Source organism: Vipera berus (assembly GCF_964194415.1).
Source record: "Vipera berus genome assembly, chromosome: W".
In the NCBI taxonomy this organism is placed as follows: Eukaryota; Metazoa; Chordata; class Lepidosauria; order Squamata; family Viperidae; genus Vipera; species Vipera berus.
In genome coordinates, this window is record NC_138210.1 from 74,051,276 (window position 1) to 74,073,775 (window position 22,500).

Consider the following 22,500-nt stretch of genomic DNA (forward strand, 5'->3'; position numbering starts at 1 on the left):
TCTCTTTCTTTTTCTCCCTCTCTCTGCCTGCGATGTTGCTTAATATACTACCTTTCAAATGCCATTTTGATACCTTCAGTTCGGTTTTCCCTCGTAAATCGAGCTTGTAGCCTTCTTTGAGGGCATGCAGGATCTCGACTGTGCGCAGGTTGACGTGGATTCGATAAGCTGCAAAAATAATGCACACCAACACGCACTTGGAAACACCAGGTTTAAAAGCACACCAGAACTCAACCTAGACAGGGGTTTAGCAAAAGACAATCGCCAGGGGTGGCGCGAGGAGGGTCAGAAAAGTTGAGAGGGTGGCGGCAACATACGTTAGAAGAAGCAGGGCTTAGATTGTGTAGTCTCAACCATCTCGTTGTCTCTTTTGGCACTCTCCTACAGTCTTTCCTTGTTTGGTTCGAACAAACAGACTCACCCGTGTAGAGTTCAAACTAGCTACTTCATTGCTCTCTGCCTCCAGTACAGGAATCTCCTCAGAATGGCAAGTTTTGCCTAGGAAAAACTAGATCCGTGGTGGCGAACCTATGGCATGGGTGCCACAGGTGCCACGCAGAGCCCCAGTCCTAGGCCTTCAGCTGGGTTTTATAAAACCTTTTCGCTTTAGGCCTCCGCCGCCATGTGCAAAAAAAAAAGAAGGTTCAATCAATCAATCAATTTCAACTTCTCACGGGAAAAGAAAAGATCTCGCCAAGTTGGAATTGATTGATTGAACTTTTTAGTCCCACCCAGTCTGCCGTTACCACCGCAGCCACGCCTGCCCAATGGGCCACGCCCACCCAATGGGCCACTCCCACCCAATGGGCCACGCCCACCCAGCACCTGACGATACCTAAGTGGGTTTTGGGTTGCAGTTTGGGCACTCGATCTCTAAAAGGTTCGCCATCACTGAACTAGATAAAGGCATTCAGGAAGGGTCAGGCCTAGGCCTTCTGTGTTTACTTAAAGAGTCCAGACTAATTCCCTGCTTGATCGTCTCCTCCTGACTGGCTCGCCAACACTCCTGGAGGGGAAGCAAAGAACATGACGATCTGCAACTCTCTGCAGACAAAGATGCTGCGTTTGCAATAGTGGCGAGTATCTGTATCTCGGGTGGAGGATGAGGGTGGAAGTTTGTTCTCCGAGCTTGTGGGTTGGTTTCCGTATGTTTTGTTACCAGGTGTTGTGATTCCATGCCAGCCTGTGATCCCGGCAGCTGAGTCTGGGGAATCAGAGGGGGAGGAGCAGGAGGAAGGGCCTGGGGAGCCATCAGAGTCAGAAGAAGGCTCCGATGAGCTACAGGACTTACAAAATGAGGAAGAACCTGGCCCCTCCACTCGTGATCAAGCTGAGAGCCAGCTGTGCTGGGAGGCTGAGTTGGACTCGGAGGAAGCACAGCTGGAAGACCTCAGAGACGCTCATAAACGCAGACAGGTCACACGAGTAGGTCAGAGGGAGGCAATGGGGCGGCTCCAGGGGAGAAGGAGAAAGCAGTGAGAAGCCACACCTTGCGGGCTGCATAACAAAAAGAGGATGTGTGGGCAGGGCTGGTTGCTGGAGGCAACCGTTTGCAAAGAACTTCAGTGTTAAGAGATGGTGGTCTGTTTATTTTGCCTGTGAGTTATTTCTTGTTTTTCTCATGCTCCATTTTGTTTTTTGGATAAGGTCTCCGTTGGAAAAGGGTTCTGTTGCTTTTGTTTTTCCTGGGAGAATTATCAGGTCTGTAACGCAGATAAAAAGGGCTTATTTTTCCAGTCTACTGTTAAAAGAGGGGTTGTCCTTGTGAAGTGACAAGGGCGTACGTAGACTGGGAAAGAACACCAGGCTAGGCAACAGCTTCAATGGTGTTTATGGCGGATGTCTATGTCAGTGCTCTTCTATTTATAAGGGCTTCAGTTGTGGGAGTGTCAAGTGAGGGTCTTGTGATGAGTCATCAGAGAGAGGGGGGTGATAGGCCTTGGGATGGGGAGGTTACTTCAGGTCAGGGTCCTTGGAGGGTGTGAATTATCAATGGGTCAGGGGTGAGTCATCAGTGACAGCAGTGGTGGGATTCACCCGGTTCGCACCGATTCGGCAGAACCCGTAGTTAATCTTTTGTTGCCCAGGCCCAGAACAGACTTCTGGAAGCAGCTTCCACACAGAGAATCGGTGGTTCACCTATTTGAATCCCACCACCGCGTGAGAGGCTGGTGATGCGTCTTGTGATGGGGAGATTAGAGCAGGTTAAGGCCACGGAAAGGTGAACTGCTGGTGGGAGTGGGGGATTGTGCGGGATGGGGTTGAGGGATGGTGCTGTCTCCAGTTGGCTGTGCGGTTGATTTGGATTCTGAGGGGTTCGTAGGCTGGCTGTAGATCAAAGAAACTGTGTTGTCCAAGGCAGAAGGTTACAACTGGATTTGCAAAACTCGTTCCCCCCGTGTTCCCTAGGTGGGTTTTCCCCTCTGGACACTCAGCCGTTCAATTGGCGAGCTCCTTCCAAGCCAAGGATGCGTTACTCACGAAGGCCGGTGGACTCCATCCGCGAGGCAGTGTTGACCGTGTCCCCAAAGAGACAGTATCGTGGCATAGTCAGTCCCACCACGCCAGCCACACAGGGCCCTGACAAGGACATCAGACAAATTCAGTTCTTTAAACTTCAGGAGCGGGTTTCAACCGCTTTTTGGTACCCGTCTTATTTTTAAGGAAGGGAAAGGCAGAGAGCCACCAAAAGGGGGCCGTTCCTCAGCCTTGCCGCAACATTCCTGATGACCTTACCGGAGTGCAGGCCGATGCGTATCCGGACAGGTACGTCTGGCATATGGCGCATCTTGAAAGTGCCAACGGCACTGAGGATGTCAAGGGACATGTTGGCGATTTCACCTGCGTGTCGGTTCCCGTTCCGTTTCGGCAGCCCAGAAGCCACCATGTAGGCGTCGCCAATGGTCTCCACCTGTCAGTCAGAACAGGAGCGGTGAAAACAGCCGAAAGGTCTTGAACAAGGAGACTTGGCTTAGCCAAGCATTCGTAGTCAAAATCATGTGGCAGATGCAGAGTTAAGACACATTTTGGCATTTAGTGCAAAAATCAGGGGTAAAGTACTGACTCTTGGAAACGGCATTAGTAACTTCGCAACCTCATTTATCAATGAGCTGAAGGCAGAGTCTCTTTGACTATTTAATAATTTCTTCCTGAGTTTGTTGTAGCCAGAACAGAGCTACTCTTTATGACCTAATCTCCAAACGAATTCTTCTCTTAACAAGAGTTGAAAGGGACTTTGCAGGTCTTCTAATCCAACCCCCAAAGAGACCCTATACCATTTCAGACAAATGGTTGCCCAATCTCTTGTTAAAAGCCTCCAGTGATGGAGCATTCACCGCTTCTGGAGGCAGGTTGTTCCACTGGTTAGTTGTTCTAACTGTCAGGAAGTTTCTCCTTAGTTCTAGGTTGCTTCTCTCCTTGATGAGTTTCCATCCGTTGCTCTTTTCCTGCCTTCAGCTGCTTTGGAGAATAGGTTGAGGCTCTCTTCTTTGGGGCAGCCCCTCAACTATTGGAATCCTGCTATCATGTTCCCCCAGTCCTTCTTTTCATTAAACTAGACAAACCCAGTTCCTGCAACCGTTGCTTGTATGTTTTAGCCTCCAGTCCCCTAATCATCTTTGTTGCTCTTCTCTGCACTCTTTTCCCTGTTGATAGTTTATATGTAATATTCCTCCCAGTTCTTGATCAATGTCCCCTAATCTCTTACGCTAGCAGAGATTGAATCTGAAAGAAGAGAGGTGTTTCAAACAAAAGCAACCTAGGCTGATATGCACCACAGCCCTTTTTCCCTAAGGTCCTCCTACTTTGTAGAAATCTAGCTCCCCAGGCCTACATCTTCACTTCCAAGAACCATCGACTCACCGAACAACCAACGGGCAGAGAATATGATCTTTGTATGATGGCACCAAACATCAACGCCACCCACGGTAGTATCCTGTTCCTCCCCATCCCTGCCTCCACCAAGCTATCACACGGCAATGAACAAGGACATACATTCAATTTCACAGCTATTCAGATTGTTGGACGAGCAGGGACAAAAACAGCCAGGGAAGTGATTGAAGCCTGGGAAAGTCAGTCAACATGAGTGCTAATTTAGCGCCGGCTTAGCAAGTGTTTAGGAGGCGAGGGTTTGGCAGCACAAGGAAAGCAACCAACGACTTAACAGCCAGCCTTCAATGCCCCAATCAACAACACACAACAGGCACCATATAAATATCACACACAGATTATCCTAGAACACACAATCTGAGAAGTTCCCTGAAGATGGGATCCAGTATGAGTCCAAAAGCTCAGAATGCCTAAACCTCTGGGTCCCAGTGACCGACTCAGATTGGATCCTGCAACATTATCCTGGGACACGCAAATTCGCCTTCATTTGTAAGCTATCTTCCGCCCACCACAATGGTAACAAAGAAGACAGCTTTATCTTCACCTTATAAACGTCGTGGGAGCCAATGATGGCATCAAAGAGGGTGTACAGATCGTTGAGCAGGTCCACCACCTCAATGGGGTCACTCATGGCCGAGATGGTGGTGAAGCCCACAATGTCACTGAAATATAAGGTCACCTCTTCAAAATATTCGGGTTCCACTGGCGCACCCGTCTTCAGGGCCTCGGCCACAGAACTGGAGAGAGGACAAGTAGGAATTCAATGGATGGGGCCGATCAGCTTGAAAATGCCAAATAAATAATGCTGGGCAAATTTGCAAAAATATTGCAGTCTTGAAAATTGGGATTGGTCATCCTATTACCTCCCAAATTTGTTTGAATAGAGGGATTCTTAGCCAGCAGATTAACTGCATCTTTCAATAGATTAAGTTAAGTTAAGTTAAGTTAAGTAAGTTAAGTTAAGTTAAGTTAAGTTAAGTTAAGTTAAGTTAAGTTAAGTTAAGTTAAGTTAAGTTAAGTTAAGTTAAGTTAAGTTAAGTTAAGTTAAGTTAAGTTAAGTTAAGTTGTTGTTAAGTTGTTAAGTTAGTTAAATTGTTAAGTTGTTTTGTTAAGTCGTTGTTAAGTTGTTGTTAAGTTAAGTTGTTAAGTTGTTAAGTTAAATTATTAAGTTAAATCAAGTTAAGTTAAATTGTTAAATTAAGTAAATTAAGTAAAGTTAAAGATGGCAGGAAATCAATATCTGAATAACGGAATAAGTGAGGTAAAAGGGACTTTAGAGGTCTTCTAGTCCAACCCGTTGTTCAAACACGAGACCCTGTATCATTTCAGACAAGTGGTTGTCCGGTCTCTTCTTAAAAACCTCCAGTAATGGAGCACCCACAACTTCTAGAGGCAAGTGCTTCTACTGGTTAATTGTTCTGTCAGGAAGTTTCTCCTTAGTTCTAGGTTGCTTCTCTCTTTGATTAGTTTCCATCCGTTGCTTCTTGTCCTGCCTTCGGGCGCTTTGGAGAATAGCTTGACTCCCTCTTCTTTGGGGCAGCCCCTGAGATACTGGAACCCTGCTATCATGTTCCCCCTCGCCCTTCTGTTCATTAAACTAGACATCCCCAATTCCAGCAACCGTTCCTTGTATGTTTTAGCCTCCAGTCCCCTGATCCTCTTCGTTGCTCTTCTCTGCACTCTTTCCAGAGTCTCAACATCTTTTTTTTGTATCGTGGCTTCTGTTTACATTCTGGTTCTGAGTGCCCCTTTATTGGAAACATCCCCCTGGCGTCTGAATCTCTTTCTACTTTAATTTTGGATTCTTCTTTCAGCAGGTGGTTGGTCTCAGTGACCTAAATGGAAGCAGGCAATTCCGGGGGTCTGTAAATCTCTAGGGTAGACATGGCAAACACAAGGCCCGGGGGCCGGATCCGGCCCGTGAACTGGTTTCATGTGGCCCGCGAAGCCATCCTGGAAACAGTGAGGGAACGGCCCCCACTGCCTTGGCCCTGGCCCAGAGACCCTCCTTCCGCCAGAGACCCCCAGATCTGTCCCACTCCTGCCCAGCCCCCCATAGGCACCCTTGATGCGAACGATGTAGAGCTGGCCATGCCCACCCAGTAGGCCATACGCACTCTAGCCACGCCCACCCAGTAGGCCATGCCCACCCAGGCCACACCCACCCACCCACCCCGAGGGCAACCGCCATGCTGATGCGGCCCTCAATGAAATTGAGTTTGACACCGCTGGGCTCTCCCAGAACCGCTGCAATCAGCCAGGACCTGGTCTCCACCTTCCCCACTTTTAAGGTCTTTTGGATTTTGTGAGACTCACGGGGGCAGCATCTGCGTTAACAACTTGTCAGTCTTCTGCTTCTCAACTTCCAGCTCTTCCGTCCTCTCCCGGATCAAGTCTTCCAAGTTGCTGGAATATTGCTCCAGCATGCGTAGCATGGAGTCAATGATGTTGGTCTTCCGGCCTTTGTTGATGCCCTTAAACTGTGGGAGAAGAACAGGAAGAGATCAAGAAGCCGAGTCTGTTTTTGACATCTCGGGATTAAATTATATACGGACTGTCGGGGTTCCCACAGAGGAAACTCTTCAAAAGAACTCCGAGGCATTCTTGACCTTTGACACGTTACTATATTTTTATATATTCGAGGCAGGTTACAGAACAAGAGAAGAACAGAGCCGGAAAGGGACCTTGGAGGTCTTCTAGTCCAACCCCCAGCTCAAGCAAGAGAACCTATACCATTTCAGACAAGTGACAGTCCAGTCTCTTCTTAAAAGCCTCCAGGGATGGAGGGCCCACGATTTCTGGAGGCAGGTGGTTCCACTGGTTAATTGTTCTCGCTGTCAGGAAATTCCTCCTTAGTTCCAGGTTGCTTCTCTCCTTGATGAGTTTCCATCCGTTGCTTCTTGTCCTGCCTTTGGGGGCTTTGGAGAAGAGATTGACACCCCCCCTTCACTGTGGCAGTCCCTCCAATATCAAATATTTAATATTCAGTATATTTATTTAATATTTAAATATCTCTACATCTGTCCATCTATCTATCTATCTATCTATCTATCTATCTATCTATCTATCTATCTATCTATCTATCTATCTATCTATCTATCTATCTATCTATCTATCTATCTATCTTCCTACCTATCTATCCATCTATCCATCTATTATTGGTCTGTCTATCTCTATGATCTATCTATCACTGTCTGTCTGTCTGTCTGTCTGTCTGTATCTATCTGTCTGTCTGTCTGTCTGTCTGTATCTATCTATCTATCTATCTATCTATGTCTGTCTATATCTATCTATCTATCTATCTATCTATCTATCTATCTATCTATCTATCTATCTATCTATCTATCTATGTCTGTCTATATCTATCTATCTATCTATCTATCTATCTATCTATCTATCTATCTATCTATCTATCTATCTATCTATCTATCTATCTATCTATCTATCTATCTATCCATCCATCCATCCATCCATCCATCCATCCATCCATCTATCTATCTATCTATCTATCTATCTATCTATCTTTCTATCCATCCATCCATCCATCTATCATCTTGTCTAGTTTAATGAAAAGGACTGGGGGAACCTGACAGCAGTCTTCCAACAGTTGAGGGACTGTCACAAGGAATGGGGGGTGTCAACCTGTTCTCCAAAGCACCCAAAGGCAGGAGAAGAAGCAACGGATGGAAACTCATGAAGGAGAGAAGCAACCTAGAACTAAGGAGGAATTTCCCGACAGCGAGAACAATTAACCAGTGGAACAGCTTGCCACCAGATATTGCGGGTGCTCCATCCTTGGAGGCTTTTAAGAAGAGATTGGATGGCCACTTGTCAGAAATGGTACAGGGTCTCCTGCCTGAGCAGGGGGTTGGACTAGAAGACCTCCAAGGTCCCTTCCAACTCTGTTAGTCTGTATTCTGAGTCCTCTCCCTCTGGTCTGCTAGCCCCCATTCCTGGTCTCACATCACCTGATCAAAGACTTGATTGATGTTGGGTCTCCTTTCCGGCTGTTCGCACCAGCATTCCTTCATCAGCTGGATGCACTCTACCGGCGCCTGGTCGATGGAGACCGAGGGGCGGCAAAGAGGAGGGGGTCTCTCCACCTTCTTGATGATCTCTGCTTGGACAAAGACAAAACGCTCCAGGTGTTCTCGGCACAAATCCCATCATCCCCTGGATACCCCACCAAAGAAACAGCCCAACCCATGCTAGTGTGGGAAGAATCCAGAGAAAGAAATATTTTGGGAAATATTAAAAAGGCAGAATATTATATTTCTCCAAAGGATTTTAAAGGCAGAAACCAACTACCCCACCCCACCCACCCACCCAAGTCTCTCTGCCCGAAACAGAAACCAGGTCTGTAGAAATGCAGGTGTGATCATCTTGTCAGAAAGATTGGAGCCAGGAAGCTGGTGGGATTAGAAAGACAAAGATCCCTAGAATCAACAATCCCTCACACCAAAAAAACCCAACACTCATCAGCCCCAGCCCCAGGGAAGCAGGATATGACCTTTGGGACACAATACGATTAACCCACCACCATCAGAATGCCAGAAAGTCACACTCAAGACTCAGGTCAAAAGTCCATACCACAGGAACAACTCCAAACAAAAGCCCAAGGAAGTATAAAAACCCACCACTCCCTGTTACATGTGGTCACTTTTTTTCCCAGAGCCATCTTTCTGTCTGGCTCTCCTCTTCAATAAACTGCAACCTTCTTTCTAAAGCAGCCTCCATTTTGATTATTCCCGGCTCGGACTGGACCCAGATGAAGATTTTTTCCTTCAACAATAGGAACTGTGAAGGAACATAATATTTCTATTTCAGGCAGTCCTGGAATTATGACTATAATTGGGACCGGAATTTAATAATTTAAATGATTAAAGATGCTGGCTGAAGGAGTCATGCAAGATTTTACGACCTTTTTTTGGCCAGGGTTGTTTGAGTTGAATTGCTATGGTTGTTAAGTGAATCACACGGTCCTTAAGACAAAATCCGGCTTCCCCCATTGACTGGGCTTGTCGGAAGCTGGCTGGGAAGGGTGATGACGTGATCCCAGGACATGGCAACGGTCACAATACACAACAGTTGCCAAGTGCCCAAATTTGTGACCATGAGGATGCCGTGATGGTTGTAAGTGTGAACGCAGGGCGTAAGTCACTTTTTCCAGTGTTGTTGTGGGTTCAGATGTTTGCTAAATCAATTGTTGTAACTTGAGGACCACCTGTGCAATCAAAGGCCTCTTCGCCAAGGGTGATATAAATCAACATAGTTCGTACATTTTTTTTCTTAACTTGAATTATATCTCATTTTGGCCCATAGGAAGCCACTAGGTTTATCATTATAGTCGTATCCCTTCTAAAACAGGGGTCTTTAAACTTGACAACTTTAAGACTGGCTGAGGAATTCTGGGAGTTGAAGTCCACAAGTCTTAAAGTTGCCAAGTTTGAAGACCCCTGTTCTAAAACGTTCAGATATATACTTCATATATATATACTTCATCTGGGTCCAGTCCGAACCGGGAATAATCAAAATGGAGGCTACTTTAGAAAGAAGGTTGCAGTTTATTGAAGAGGAGAGCCAGACAGACAGATGGCTCTGGAGAAAAAAAAAGTGACCACATGTAACAGGGAGTGGTGGGTTTTTATACTTCCTTGGGCTTTTGTTTGGAGTTGTTCCTGTGGTATGGACTTTTGACCTGGGTCTTGAGTGTGACTTTCTGGTATTCTGATGGTGGTGGGTTAATCCTATTGTGTCCCAAAGATCATATATACTTCATAGATATTTCTACGATGTGTCCTGTGTGACCCTTTGGTTGATCGTCTCAGCTCTTGCAATTATGCCGTGAGTTTATTTATTTAATAACTTGCATCCCACTTTATCCCTTTTGCCAAGAACTCAAGTCTGCAAACACACCCAATGCACCTCCCACCTCCTATTTTTTCCCAGAACAACAACTCTGTGAGGTGGGCTGGGCTAAGAGAGAGAGAGAGGGACTGGCCCAGCCTAAGGTGGGACTAGAACTCAGAGCCTCCTGGTGATTGGTTGAAAGTCACCCAGCCAACTCCCGTGCCTAAGGCGGGACTAGAATTCCCTGACTTCTGGTGATTGGCCCAAGGTCACCTAGCTGACTTTCATCCCTAAGGCGGGACTAGAACTCCTGGTCTCCTGGTGATTGGCCCAAAGTCACCCTGCCACCTTTCACGCCTAAGGCAGAGCTAGAACTCCCGTCTCCTAGTGATTGGCCCAAAGTCACCCAGCTGACTTTCATCCCTAAGGCGGGACCAGAAGTCCCAGTCTCCTGGTGATTGGCCCAAAGTCATCCAGCTGATTCACCATGCCTAAGGCGGGACTAGAACTCCTGGTCTCCTGGTGATTGGTCCAAAGTCACCCTGCCACCTTTCATGCCTAAGGCAGAGCTAGAACTCCCGGTCTCCTGCTGATTGGCCCAAAGTCACCCAGCTTTTGTGCCTAAGACGTGCTCATAGCTTACTTCTCTACGTGATCTTATATCTTAATAGGCGAAATGATTCCGGTATAACCGAGTTACCGGGAAGAAAAATGTGAATATTTGGCAGAGCACAAAGTTGGCACCCAAAGCACAGTCCCCTGCTGGCCTGGGACAAATGCAGAAGGACTATCCTTATCCAGGAACAAAGCCACAAAGCCAGAATGGCCAACGTTTGGTCTGGGTCCAAGCCAGCAGGTGGAGTTCCCACCTCTTTGAGGACCTGAGCGATGGGCCAGGGTCTTCTGACTCTGACCCCCAAACTCTGGACAGGAGAGGACGACCCACCACCGGCCTTCTCTTCCTCGCTCCCCTCTTAGTACCTTCGGGGCTCATCTCCAGCATGCAATAAGGCGCCGCGCGGCAGATGACTTCTTGAATGATGATGGAGATACTGTAAATGTCTCCCCTGAAAGTGCCTTTCCGTTCCAGCGCCGGGTTCCTCAACAATTCCGGCGCGGTCCAGAAACGGTCTGGTGAAATAAATCGGGGGTGGAGGGTGGGGTTGGGCTAGAAGACCTCCAAGGTCCCTTCCCGCTCTCTTAATCTATTCGTTATGTTCTAAATGCAAACCATCATAAATATGAACCGGAAACATTGCGGACTACAGGGACCATTTGAGTTGCGTCCCCAACAGCCTTGCACCTGTCTTCAACAGGGAAGGGACCCAGGGCAGAAGACATCCTGCAGCCAAGAAGGCTCCACCCCTATTTGCACCGCTCAGCTGACCCTGAGGAGGCAGGTAAACCTCCAAGTGGCCTCAACGGTTCTCTAAAAGAAGGCGAAGGGCCCGCCGTCTGCAAGGCGTATAAATCCTTCCACTCCCCGTCACTCAGTCAGAGCTGAAGAAGCTTCCGGGATGGGAAGCGAAACGTCTTCGAAGAAGAACAAGGAAGTCCAGTTGCCTCCTGACAAAAAGCACCTTTGGGACAACCACGACCTGCTTAACTGAGAGTCTCCGTAGACATTTAGGACTTCAGTTTCTTTTTTCCGGGGCTGTTGCCACTTTGAACGGTGACGAAACGAATTGTTGAAAGTCGAGGACCACTGTGTGTCCTAAACATTTTTATCGGCCCACCTAATTCCCTTCTCATTCCCCTCTTCCCCTACTCACCCTCAGGCTTCATCGGATCCCGGGTCAGTTTCTGCGCCTCCAACAATTCGTTGTATCCGTGATCCGTGACTTTGAGGACAAAACGGCCGTCCACCACACAGTTCCGAGACTTCAGCCGGCCGTGAGGGAATTCCTGGTGGTGCAAATACTTCATTCCCTGGAGGAAGGGGGGGAAGAAGAAGAAGAGGTGAGCGGGCCTGGCCCACGTCATGATGCAGGTAAGTCCTCGTTGAGCGACCACAATTAGCACCGGCAATTTAGTCACTAAGCAAAGCAGAAACCAGGATTCCGCTTATGAGCGTGGAGCTCTCCTTTGCTTTTCAGACCCGTGAAGGTTATAAAAACCCAGGTCGTCCTCAACGTACGTCCACAATCAAGCCCAAAATTTATGTCGCTAAGCGAGACGTTTGTCAAGTGAGTTTCGCCCTATTTTACGGCTTTGCTTGTCACGGTTGTTAAGCGAATCGCTGCAGTGGTTAAGTTAGTAACCTGGTTGTTCAGTGATTCTGGCTTCCCCATTGACTTTGCTTGTCAGAAGGTCGCAAAAGGGGATCACACACACCCCCGGGACGCAGTGACCGTCATATGTATGAACCAGTGGCCGAACGTCTGAATATTGGTCCCATGACCGTGGGGATGCTGCAAGGGTCATAAGTGTGAAAACTGGTCGTAAGCCTTTTTTTTCAGTCCCGTTGTAACTTTGAACGGTCAATAAATGAACTGTTATAACTTTCTCCTGCCTGAGCAGGGGGCTGGACTAGAAGACCTCTGAGGTCACTACTAGCTCCTATTCTATTCTATTCTATTCTATTCTATTCTATTCTATTCTATTCTATTCTATTCTATTCTATTCTATTCTATTCTATTCTATTCTATTCTATTCTTTATTCTATTCTTTATTCTATTCTATTTCATTCTATTTTCTATTCTATTTTTATTTTATTCTATTCTGTATTTTATTATTCTATTCTATTCTATTCTGTTCTATTCTATTCTGTATTTTATTATTCTATTCTATTCTATTTTTATGTGATTCTATTCTATTCTATTCTGTATTTTTATTCTATTATATTATTCTATTTTTATGTGATTCTATTCTATTCTATTCTATTCTATTCTATTCTATTCCATTCCATTCCATATTTTCTATTCTATTCTATTCTATTCTATTCTATTCTATTCTATTCTATTCTATTCTATTCTATTCTATTCTATTCTATTCTATTCTATTCTATTCTATTCTATTCCATTCCATTCCATTCCATTCCATATTTTCTATTCTATTCTATTCTATTCTATTCTATTCTATTCTATTCTATTCTATTCTATTCTATTCTATTCTATTCTATTCTATTCTATTCTATTCTATTCTATTCTATTCTATTCTATTCTAGGACTACCTCTGTGAGGACTGGTTGTGAAGTTATTTTATCATGACCACTGTAACTATGAACAGTCACTGAACGAGGCAGGCACTAAACAAGGACTACGTGTTCTTTCTGATCAGGGAGATCTATACAATTATATAAGGAGTCTATGCCATCATAATCTCGGGAATAAAACATTCTGGTCATCCTAAAAAATACTTCTTAACTATCAGTGGGTTTTCCTACACATTCTCCCTCTTAGAACCATGTTTGATCATGATAGGCAGATCTTTCCATAGCTGAAACCTTGATGATAGTCCTAAATTTGTTTCTTAAGAGCTTCAGATGCTCACAGGCCCTGATTGATGGTGGTTGAAAGCAAGAACTGAGAACTTTCTTCAAGTCCTCTGGAAGCTACTGCAGGAACCATCTGCGAATTCTCTAGCTGGGCCATCCTTGAGGGTCCCAAAGTTGTCCACCTCTACCAACTTTGAGGGCCACCAACTTCTTCAAGTCCTCCAGTAGCTTCTGCAGGAAAGATCTGCAAATTCTCTGGCTGGGCCATCCTTGAGGGTCCCCAAGGTGTCCATCTCAACCAACTTTGAGGGCCACCAACTTCTTCAAGTCTTCAAGTCCTCCAGTAGCTACTGTAGGAACCATCTGCAAATTCTTTAGCTGGGCCATCCTTGAGGGTCTCAAAGTTGTCCATCTCTACCAACTTTGAGGGCCACCCATTTCTTCAAGTCCTCCAGTAGGAACCATTTACAAATTCTCTAGCTGGGCCATACTTGAGGGTCTCAAAGTTGTCCATCTCTACCAACTTTGAGGGCCACCAACCCTTTTCTCAACGCGAGGGAATATTCCTCATCCCAGCCTCATGTTTCTCCTAAACTGGATCTCAAGACAGCTAGATCTCTTTCCCGGGCACCTTGATAAGGTCCAGCAGCAAGGACGATTTGAACATCCAGTCCAGTTTCATGTCCTCGTTACGGAGAAGGTCCTCGAGGCTCCCGCGCATGCTGTGCTCTGAGACAACAGCAAAAATCCCAGTGTCATGGAAGAAGCCTACAAAAGGGTTCAGGTTTTCATGTCTCAGGTCCCGCAGCTGAATATGGGGAAGAACAAGAGGGAATAAGAAGTGAAAGTCCTCCCTCACCTAGCGGGGTGGGTGTCACTGCATGTTTTTTTTAGTTCGTCCGAAAAGCTCAATTCTAATTGCACATTTCCTTCTGTTCTGCACCTGTGTTGATAACCTATCTGGTAACCATAGTGAATGTCATGTGGTCTAGCTAGGTTATGAGTTAGTTTTGCTGTGTGCGCAAGCGTAAAAAGTTTTTCTAGTTTTTGTCTTTACTTTTTCTTTTACTGTTTGATGAGAGAGGATGTAGTCAGTTAGCTTTCTTATTCCTTGACAGTGGGAATGGCTAGAAAGGTTTCCTGTAGAAGGCCTTCTTCTCTGTCTTAAGGCCTTGTCCCTACATGCTTCGAGTGACCTTTGTGGAAGGCCTTCTTCTCTGTCTTAAGGCCTTGTCCCTACATGCTTCGAATGACCTTTGTGGAAGGCCTTCTTCTCTGTCTTAAGGCCCTGTCCCTACATGCTTTGAATGATCTTTGTAAAAGGCCTTCTCTGTCTTAAGTCCTTGTCCCCACGTGCTTCTAACTACCATTGTAGAAGACCTTCTTCTCTGTCTTAAGTCCCCACATGCTTCTAACTACCATTGTAGACCTTCTTCTCTGTCTTAAGTCCCCACATGCTTCTAACTACCATTGTAGAAGACCTTCTTCTCTGTCTTAAGGCCTTGTCTTTACATGCTTCTAACTACCATTGTAGAAGACTTGTTCTACATACTTCTAACTACCATTGTCCTGGCAAACTATTTTTAATCTCGAGTCTGCATAACCCAACCTCAGCCTGTGACTGAAAGAGCCGTAAGCCATCCTTGCTGGTACTGAGGTTAAAGTAACGTTTCCTCACTTAACAGAATGACAAAGTTGGAACAAAACTTGGAGGTCATCTAGTCCACCACCACCCCCGCTCAGGCAGGAAACCCTATATCATTTCAGACAGATGGGTGTCCAATCTCTTCTTAAAAACTTTCCAAGGTTGAAGAACCCACAACGTCTGGAGGCAAGTCGTTCCACTGTCTAAAACTTTGCTGTCTCTTGGCCCTCTGCAATGCAGCTCTTCCCTCCCGGGAATCCAGACTACACTCCACCCCAGTCCAGGAAGCACCCTGGACAAAATCTTGGCGGCCTCATCAGCGCTTCCCTTGGAAAAAAACCGAGGTTGCCAAGGGAGGCTGGTTGAGTTCCTACTGACTTGACGATGGGAAGGCCCCAACTCAGTTGTGGGGCAAAGCCCCCAAAGCAGGGCAATTCTGCATCCCCTTGACTGAGTGCTCAAAATCTGGGTCACCGTGCAGAGAACCACCGCTGAAAAGTAGGGCAATGTACAAGAAGGGCAGGCAGATCACGCAAAGTACTAGTAAGGTAGGTAAAGGTTCCCCCGCACATGAGTGCTAGTCGTTTCCGACTCTAGGGGCCGGTGCTCATCTCCGTTTCAAAGCCGAAGAGCCAGCGCTTGTCCGAGGACATCTCCGTGGTCATGTGGCCGGCATGACTAGACGCCAAAGGCGCACGGAACGCTGTTACCTTCCCACCGGAGTGGTCTCTATTTTTCTACTTGCGTTTTTACATGCTTTCGAACTGCTAGGTTGGCAGAAGCTGGGACGAGTAACAGGCGCTCACTCTGTTACGCGGCACTCGGGATTCGACCCGCCAAACTGCCGACCTTCTGATCGACAAGCTCAGCGTCCTAACCCACTGAGCCACCGCGTCCCTTAAAGTACTAGTACCGCTTTATAAAACCCTAGTGAGGCCACACCTGGAATACTGCAGCCAGTTTTGGTCAACTGTATCACAAAAGAGATGTTGAGAGTTTGGAAAAAGTTCAGAGAAGAGCAACTAAGAGGATCCAAGGCCTGGAGACTAAAACGTATGAAGAATGGGTGCGGAAGAAGTTGAAGTCCACGAGTCATACAAGAGCCAAGGTTGCCTACCCCTGGGCTAGTCTAAAGAAAAGAAGAAATGCGGTGACCTGATAGCCGTATTCCAGTATTGGAGGGGCTGCCACAAAGAGGGGGTCAAATTAGTCTCCAAAGCCCCCGAAGGCAGGACAAGAAGTAATGGATGGAAACAAATCAAGGAGAGAAGCAACCTGGAATTGAGGAGAAATTTCCTAACAGTGAGGACAATCAACCAGTGGAACACCTTGACACCAGAAATCGTGGGCGCGCCATCACTGGAGATTTTTAAGAAGAGGCTAGGCAGTCACTTGTCTGAAACGGTATAGGTTCTCCTGCTTGAGCAGGGGGCTGGACTAGAAGACCTCCAAGGTCCCTTCCATCTCCTATTCTATTCTATTCTATTCTATTCTATTCTATTCTATTCTATTCTATTCTATTCTATTCTATTCTATTCTATTCTTATTTCTATTCTATTCCATATTTTCTATTCTATTCTATTCTATTCTATTCTATTCTACTCTACTCTACTCTACTCTACTCTACTCTACTCTACTCTACTCTATTCTATTCTATTCTATTCTATTCTATTCTATTCTATTCTACTCTACTCTACTCTATTCTATTCTATTCTTATTTCTATTCTATTCCATATTTTCTATTCTATTCTATTCCTAATTCTAATTCTAATTCATTCTATTCTGTTCTGTTCTGTTCTGTTCTGTTCTCTTCCTAATTCTAATTTGTTCTGTTCTGTTCTGTTCCTGGAGGTGGGGTCAAGAGGGGAATCAGCCTCGAGTCATTACATTCCCATAAGCATTCTAAGTCAAACCCCTCTTGAATTCTATTAACTCTTATCTAGTGCCAAATTTATTCTAACTCTTAGCTGACTAGATCCTTGTGTGTAGCCATGAGCAATAAATCAGCTTAACTGGAATTTAATGCGATACTGATTCTTCACACCTTCACACCTGTTGGCTGAAACATCTTAGCGGATGAGGCAGAGGAGGGTGAAAATATAGGTAGTCCGCGAATTATGAACACTCAAATTATGAACTGAGCCCCAAATTTCTGGTGCTAAGCCAGGCTGTCGTTAAGCGAATTTTGCCCCGTTTTATGACCTTTCTTGCCACTGTTGTTAAGCGAATCACGGCAGTGGTTAAGCCAGTAACACAGCTGTTAAGTGTTCATCCGGCTTCCCCATGGACTTTGCTAGTCAGGAGATCGCCAAAAGGGACGACGTGACACTGCAACCGTCAAAACAGGAGTCAGTTGTCAAGCATCTGAATTCTGGGGAGCCTGCGAGGGTCGTAAGTGTGAAAAATGGTCATAAGTCGTTGTTGTTTTTTCCAGGATGTTTGTAACTTTGAACGTTTGCTAAATGAACTTGTTGGAAGCCGAGGATTACCTGCGTGGGGAATCTCTCGTTACTGGTTGACACGTAAGGCAGGAAAGATTGTCTACGACTCTCTTTATCTACCCATTTTTGGAAGAAAGCTCTTCAGAACTCACCTTGCAAAAAACTTTTTCCGTGGTTGGTTTGACTTCGATGCTCTTTCCTTCAGGGAATCTTTTCAGCCACACCCAGTCACCCTAAAAGTGGGGGAGGAGGAGACAAGGAAGGGCACACCTGGTGACTCTCAACCATCTTGAGGGCTCAAAAAAAGCAGGAAGGAAGGGTGAACCCTGCTCTGCATCAATCCAAGCTGATGGGTTAGATCAGAGGTCCCCAACCTACGGGGTGCAGCGCTCTACCAGGCCGTGGCCTCTTGGCCACCGGGCTGCGTGAGTAGCTGGGCAGTGCACATGCGTGTGTGCATGCTCCCCCTCCCTCGTGCCACCGTTGCCGTGAGTGTTGTGCAGGCGGTGGCAGGGCTGCTAGTATGCATGAGTGGTGACATTGCCATGAACCTTCTGTGGGGGACAGCAGCGCTGCGAGCAGCCGGTGGGGCGCAGCATGATCCTCATATGGGGTCATTGGCGCGAACCTCGTGCCAGGGCGGCTTTGCTGCAGGGCGCGGCTCAATCTTCGCGCGAGGCACTGGCACGAACCTCACCCCGGAGCAGTGGCACGAACCTCACACCAGGACAGCATCGCTGCGGGCCGCAGCGCAAGCCTCGTGCTGGTGGTAGCATCACCACGAACCTGGCAGTGGTGGCGCCACACCGGTTGCCGGTGTCACTGAGAGTTGCGTGCGCATGCTCGCAGCCCCGTTTGCATGGTGTGCGTGCTCACGGCCTGTTTGCATGTGCGCGCGGACGTGTGGCCGCATTCGCATTTGTGCATGCATGCGTAAAGCGCCCGCCCCTCCCTCTCCCACCGGGCCGCCAATCCAAAAAGGTTGGTGACCCCTGGATTAGGCTAACCAAGCGGTTTCGTAACAACGTTAGACAACAAAGAGGAGAGGACCCAGCCTTTGGACAATCCACAGTGGACCAACCAACAAGGTCTCAAACTCAAATCCTTCCTGACTTTTCCATGAAAGATGAGTTGAGCCTTCTTCTTGGTGTTCCACAGTTGATGTTCAGGTCGACCTTGCCCCACCATATTCTGTTGGGCCGGGGTCTCCAACCTTTGCAGGAAATGGCTTTAGATCTGAGGTCCCTCCTGTAGGGCCTCCACTCCCACCATCCAATACTGAAAGAAGGTGGGACCACACACGACACAGGAAGGAATACGTCTTCACCTCAAACACAGCTACGTTGTTCTCCTGCTCCGTCCCGTTTTTCAAGCTTTTCTTGTCCGAGCTCTTTCCCCCAGGACTGTCATCCATCTTCTAGGGAGGAAGAAGACACGTCAGGGTAAACTAAAGAACGCTCTGAAATAATATTATTGGGCAACCGTTAAGAACAAGACAGGTGGACATAACCTTGGTTACATACATCTTACATCTTGATGGTCCAGTGTAAAATTTACACAAGCACAAAACTTAAGAGAGAATTTTTACAAGATGTTTTATAGATGGCACTTACCGTATTTTCCGGCGTATAAGACGACTTTTTAACCCATGAAAATCATCTCAAAAGTTGGGGGGTCGTCTTATACGCCCAGTCATCTTATACGCCGGAAAATACGGTAGATCCTAAAAAGTTAGCATGTATGTATCCAAATCAACCGCCTAAGTGTTGGAGATGTGGTAGTGAAGAGGCGACTTATTGTCGTATATGGTGGACATGTTAAAATGTTAAAGCCTTCTGGATAAAAATAGGGTGGATTTTTCAGAAAGTTTTTAAGAAAGAAATAAGATTTTCTCCGCAGCTATTCATATTGGGGATTATTTCGGATTGTACTGTTATAGAAACTAAATTAATGTTACACTTAATAACGGCAGCCAGACTGTTGGTGGCGCAACATTGGAAGAAAGAAGATTTACCTACAATAGAACAATGGATACTTAAAGTAATGGACGTAGCTGAAATGGCAAAAGTTTCAGCATATTTGAAAGAACAGTCACAAGAAAAATATATTTTGGAATGGGAAAGATGGATTGATTATATTCAGAACAAATATGGGACTAAAAAGTTTCAAATAGCATATGAATAATTCTTAACAATTATAGAAGTATTATAATTACTTTAGTTTTGTTATAAGGGAGTTAAAGGGTGGAAGGTTTGTTAACATTGTAATAGATATTTAGCATATGTTTGCATAAGATTGCTATATGTAATACCCTGTATTATGCTTTGGGAAGTCTGGGGGGGAGGGAAGGGGAGAGGGTTGATGGGGAGGGGGGGTTATTATTAAAATTTTGTAAAACTTTTCAATAAAAAAATACATCTTGATGGTCCCAAAGAACAAGAAAAGTGGACCTAACCTTGGGTAGATGCATCTCCATCTTGATGGTCCCAAAGAACAAGAAAAGTGGATGTAACCTTGGGTAGATACATCTACATATTGATGGTCCCAAAGAACAAGAAAAGTAGATCTAATCTTGGGTAGATGCATCTATATCTTGATGGTCCCAAAGAACAAGAAAAGTGGACGTAACCTTGGGTAGATGCATCTATATCTTGATGGTCCCAAAGAACAAGAAAAGTGGACGTAACCTTGGGTAGGTGCATCTCCATCTTGATGGTCCCAAAGAACAAGAAAAGTGGATTTAACGTTGGGTAGATACATCTACATCTTGATGGTCCCAAAGAACAAGAAAAGTGGACCTAATCTTGGATAGATACATCTACGTCTTGATACCCCCAAAGAACAAGAAAAGTGGACGTAACCTTGGGTAGATGCATCTCCATCTTGATGGTCCCAAAGAACAAGAAAAGTGGATCTAATCTTGGGTAGATGCATCTACATCTTGATGGTCCAAAAAACAAGAAAAGTGGACTGAACCTTGGGTAGATACATCTACATCTTGATGGTCCCAAAGTTGGCCATCTCTACCAGCTTTGCAAGGCCAGTGACCGTGGTCTTTTGACACCACCTCTTCTCTTGCATCAATCTGACTCGGTCATTATTCACTCAGCCCGGTCTCTGATTTTAGAGTGCTTTACTCAATGATCACAACTATCGCCACGGGGTTGTGTTTATTTATTTATTATTATTTATTAATTTTATTTGTATACCGCCCTTCTCCCGAAGGACTCAGGGCGGTGAACAGGGCAATGCATGTTAAAAGACAAAATACAAAAATTAAAAGAGATTAAACAAAATGCCCACAACTCTTACAATAAGTTAAAACACAATAAGAAAAGTTAAAACACATTAATAAAACCCAACCCCATCCCATCAGGCCAGGCCAGCTTGTTCGAAGAGGTAAGTCTTTAGATCGCGCCGGAAGGAGCGGAGGTCGGGCGCCATCCGGAGCTCAACCGGAAGATGGTTCCATAAATCCGGCGCGCCCACAGATGGTCCCTTGGTTCTTCTCAAGGCTGTCGCGTGAAACCTTGCTTACCTTCCTGCTGTTGGGGAGGTTGATGAAGGTCAGGTCATTCGCAGTCAGGACAATTTTGTTGGGTCCCTTCATGAGCTTGGCGTGCAGAAACTGGCATCTGCGAAAAGCGAGGCGAGCAATTGAAAAACATCGGAAATGAAAAACGGTCGCCCACAGCCGAAGCAGGGAGGGGCAGACGCCGTCCCATATGAATCCCAAACGCCATTCTGGAGTGGGGACTCACCCATGAAACTCACCGAAGATAGTAAGCCAGACCTGATCCACCCAGGAGCAAGAGAGTAACAACGAGGAAGAGGAAGAAAACAAAAGCGACACCCACGCCTGGAAGGAGGAGGAAGGGGAAAAAAACTCATTTTCTTTGGACTGAGGTCCACCAGGGTTAAGACAAGTGGGATGTCCAGTTTCCCCTTAAAAACCTCCAATCTTGGAGCACCCACAACTTCTGGCGGCAAGCTGTTCCACTGGTTAATTGTTCTCACCGTTAGGAAGTCTCTCCTTGAGTCCAGGTTGCTTCTCTCCTTGACTTCAAACTACTTGATTGTTCCAAGCCTACTTTACGGGAATCTTCCCAGATTGGCTGCTTTCGCCCGTGAAAGGCTACATAAGGCTAAAGGCCTTGAAGGGCAGTTACACAGACGTTACACAGAATAACAGAGCTGGAAGGAACCTTAGAGGACTTCTAGTACAGCCCTCTGCTCAAGCAGTAGACCCTAGTCCCTTTCAGACAAAGAGCTGTCCAATCTCTTCTTTAAAAACCTCCCGTGTTGGAGCACTCACAACTTCTGAAGGCAAGCCGTCCCGCTAATTAACTCTTCTCCCTGTTAGGAAATTTCTCCTTAGTTCCAGGTTGCTTCTCTCCTTGATTCGTTTCCACCCGTTCCTTCTTGTCCTGCCCTCAGGTGCTTTGGAGAATTGGTGGACACCCCCCCCTCTTTTCTGTGACAGTCCCCCCAAATATCAGAAGAAAGCTAGCAGGTCACCCCCTAGTCCTTCTCTTTGATGGGCTAGAGTAGACATACCCAGTTCCCTTAATCGTTCATCATGTGCTTTGGCTCCTAATCACTTTTGTTGCTCTTCTCTGCCCTCTTTCTAGAGCAGACATGTCAAACACAAGGCCCGGGGGTCGGATCCGGCCCGCGAAGTGGTTTCATGTGGCCCGCGAAACCATCCTGGAAACAGTGAGGGAACGGTCCCCGCTGCCTTGGCCCTGGCCCAGAGACCCTCCTTCCGCCAGAGACCCTCAGATCTGTCCCACTCCTGCCCAGGCCCCCATAGGCACCCTTGCTGCGAACGATGTAGAGCTGGGCACGCCCACCCAGTAGGCCATACGCACTCTAGCCACGCCCACCCAGTAGGCCACACCCACCCTAGCCACACCCACCTGGTCCCCTGAGGGCAACTGCAATGCTGATGCGGCCCTCAATGAAATTTGAGTTTGACACCCCTGTTCTAGAGCCTCAGCATCTTTTTTTGTATCGTGGTTACCAGAATTGGACGCAGCATTCCAGCTGTGGCCCCACCAGTGCAGTGTAAAGCGGTACTAACACTTCACAGGCCCTTGAGTCTATCCCTCTGTTGATGTAACCTAGGACTGGGCTGGCCTTTTTGGCAGCTGGCTCACATTTAAGTGGTAATCCAGTAGGAGAAGCTTTGACCTCTTGTGTTTACATAAGGACTCCAGGCTAGTTCCCTGTTTGACACA

General features: G+C 46.4%; 1 protein-coding gene across 1 annotated transcript in view; it reads right to left on the reverse strand.

The window, feature by feature from the left end:
* The window catches only part of LOC308676836 (retinal guanylyl cyclase 1-like), a gene marked incomplete at its 5' end in the record, with an annotated part of 38,171 nt that overhangs the window by 6,426 nt on the left and 9,245 nt on the right, over window positions 1–22,500 (reverse strand). Inside the window, 13 exons of the mRNA XM_081342871.1 lie at window positions 74–168; window positions 2,482–2,580; window positions 2,737–2,911; window positions 4,433–4,625; window positions 6,205–6,368; window positions 7,857–8,005; window positions 10,720–10,869; window positions 11,511–11,667; window positions 13,806–13,982; window positions 17,413–17,493; window positions 18,588–18,677; window positions 20,799–20,895; window positions 21,035–21,119. Coding sequence (XP_081198997.1) covers window positions 74–168; window positions 2,482–2,580; window positions 2,737–2,911; window positions 4,433–4,625; window positions 6,205–6,368; window positions 7,857–8,005; window positions 10,720–10,869; window positions 11,511–11,667; window positions 13,806–13,982; window positions 17,413–17,493; window positions 18,588–18,677; window positions 20,799–20,895; window positions 21,035–21,119 — 1,712 coding nt within the window. The remainder of the gene's footprint in view (window positions 1–73; window positions 169–2,481; window positions 2,581–2,736; window positions 2,912–4,432; window positions 4,626–6,204; window positions 6,369–7,856; window positions 8,006–10,719; window positions 10,870–11,510; window positions 11,668–13,805; window positions 13,983–17,412; window positions 17,494–18,587; window positions 18,678–20,798; window positions 20,896–21,034; window positions 21,120–22,500) is intronic.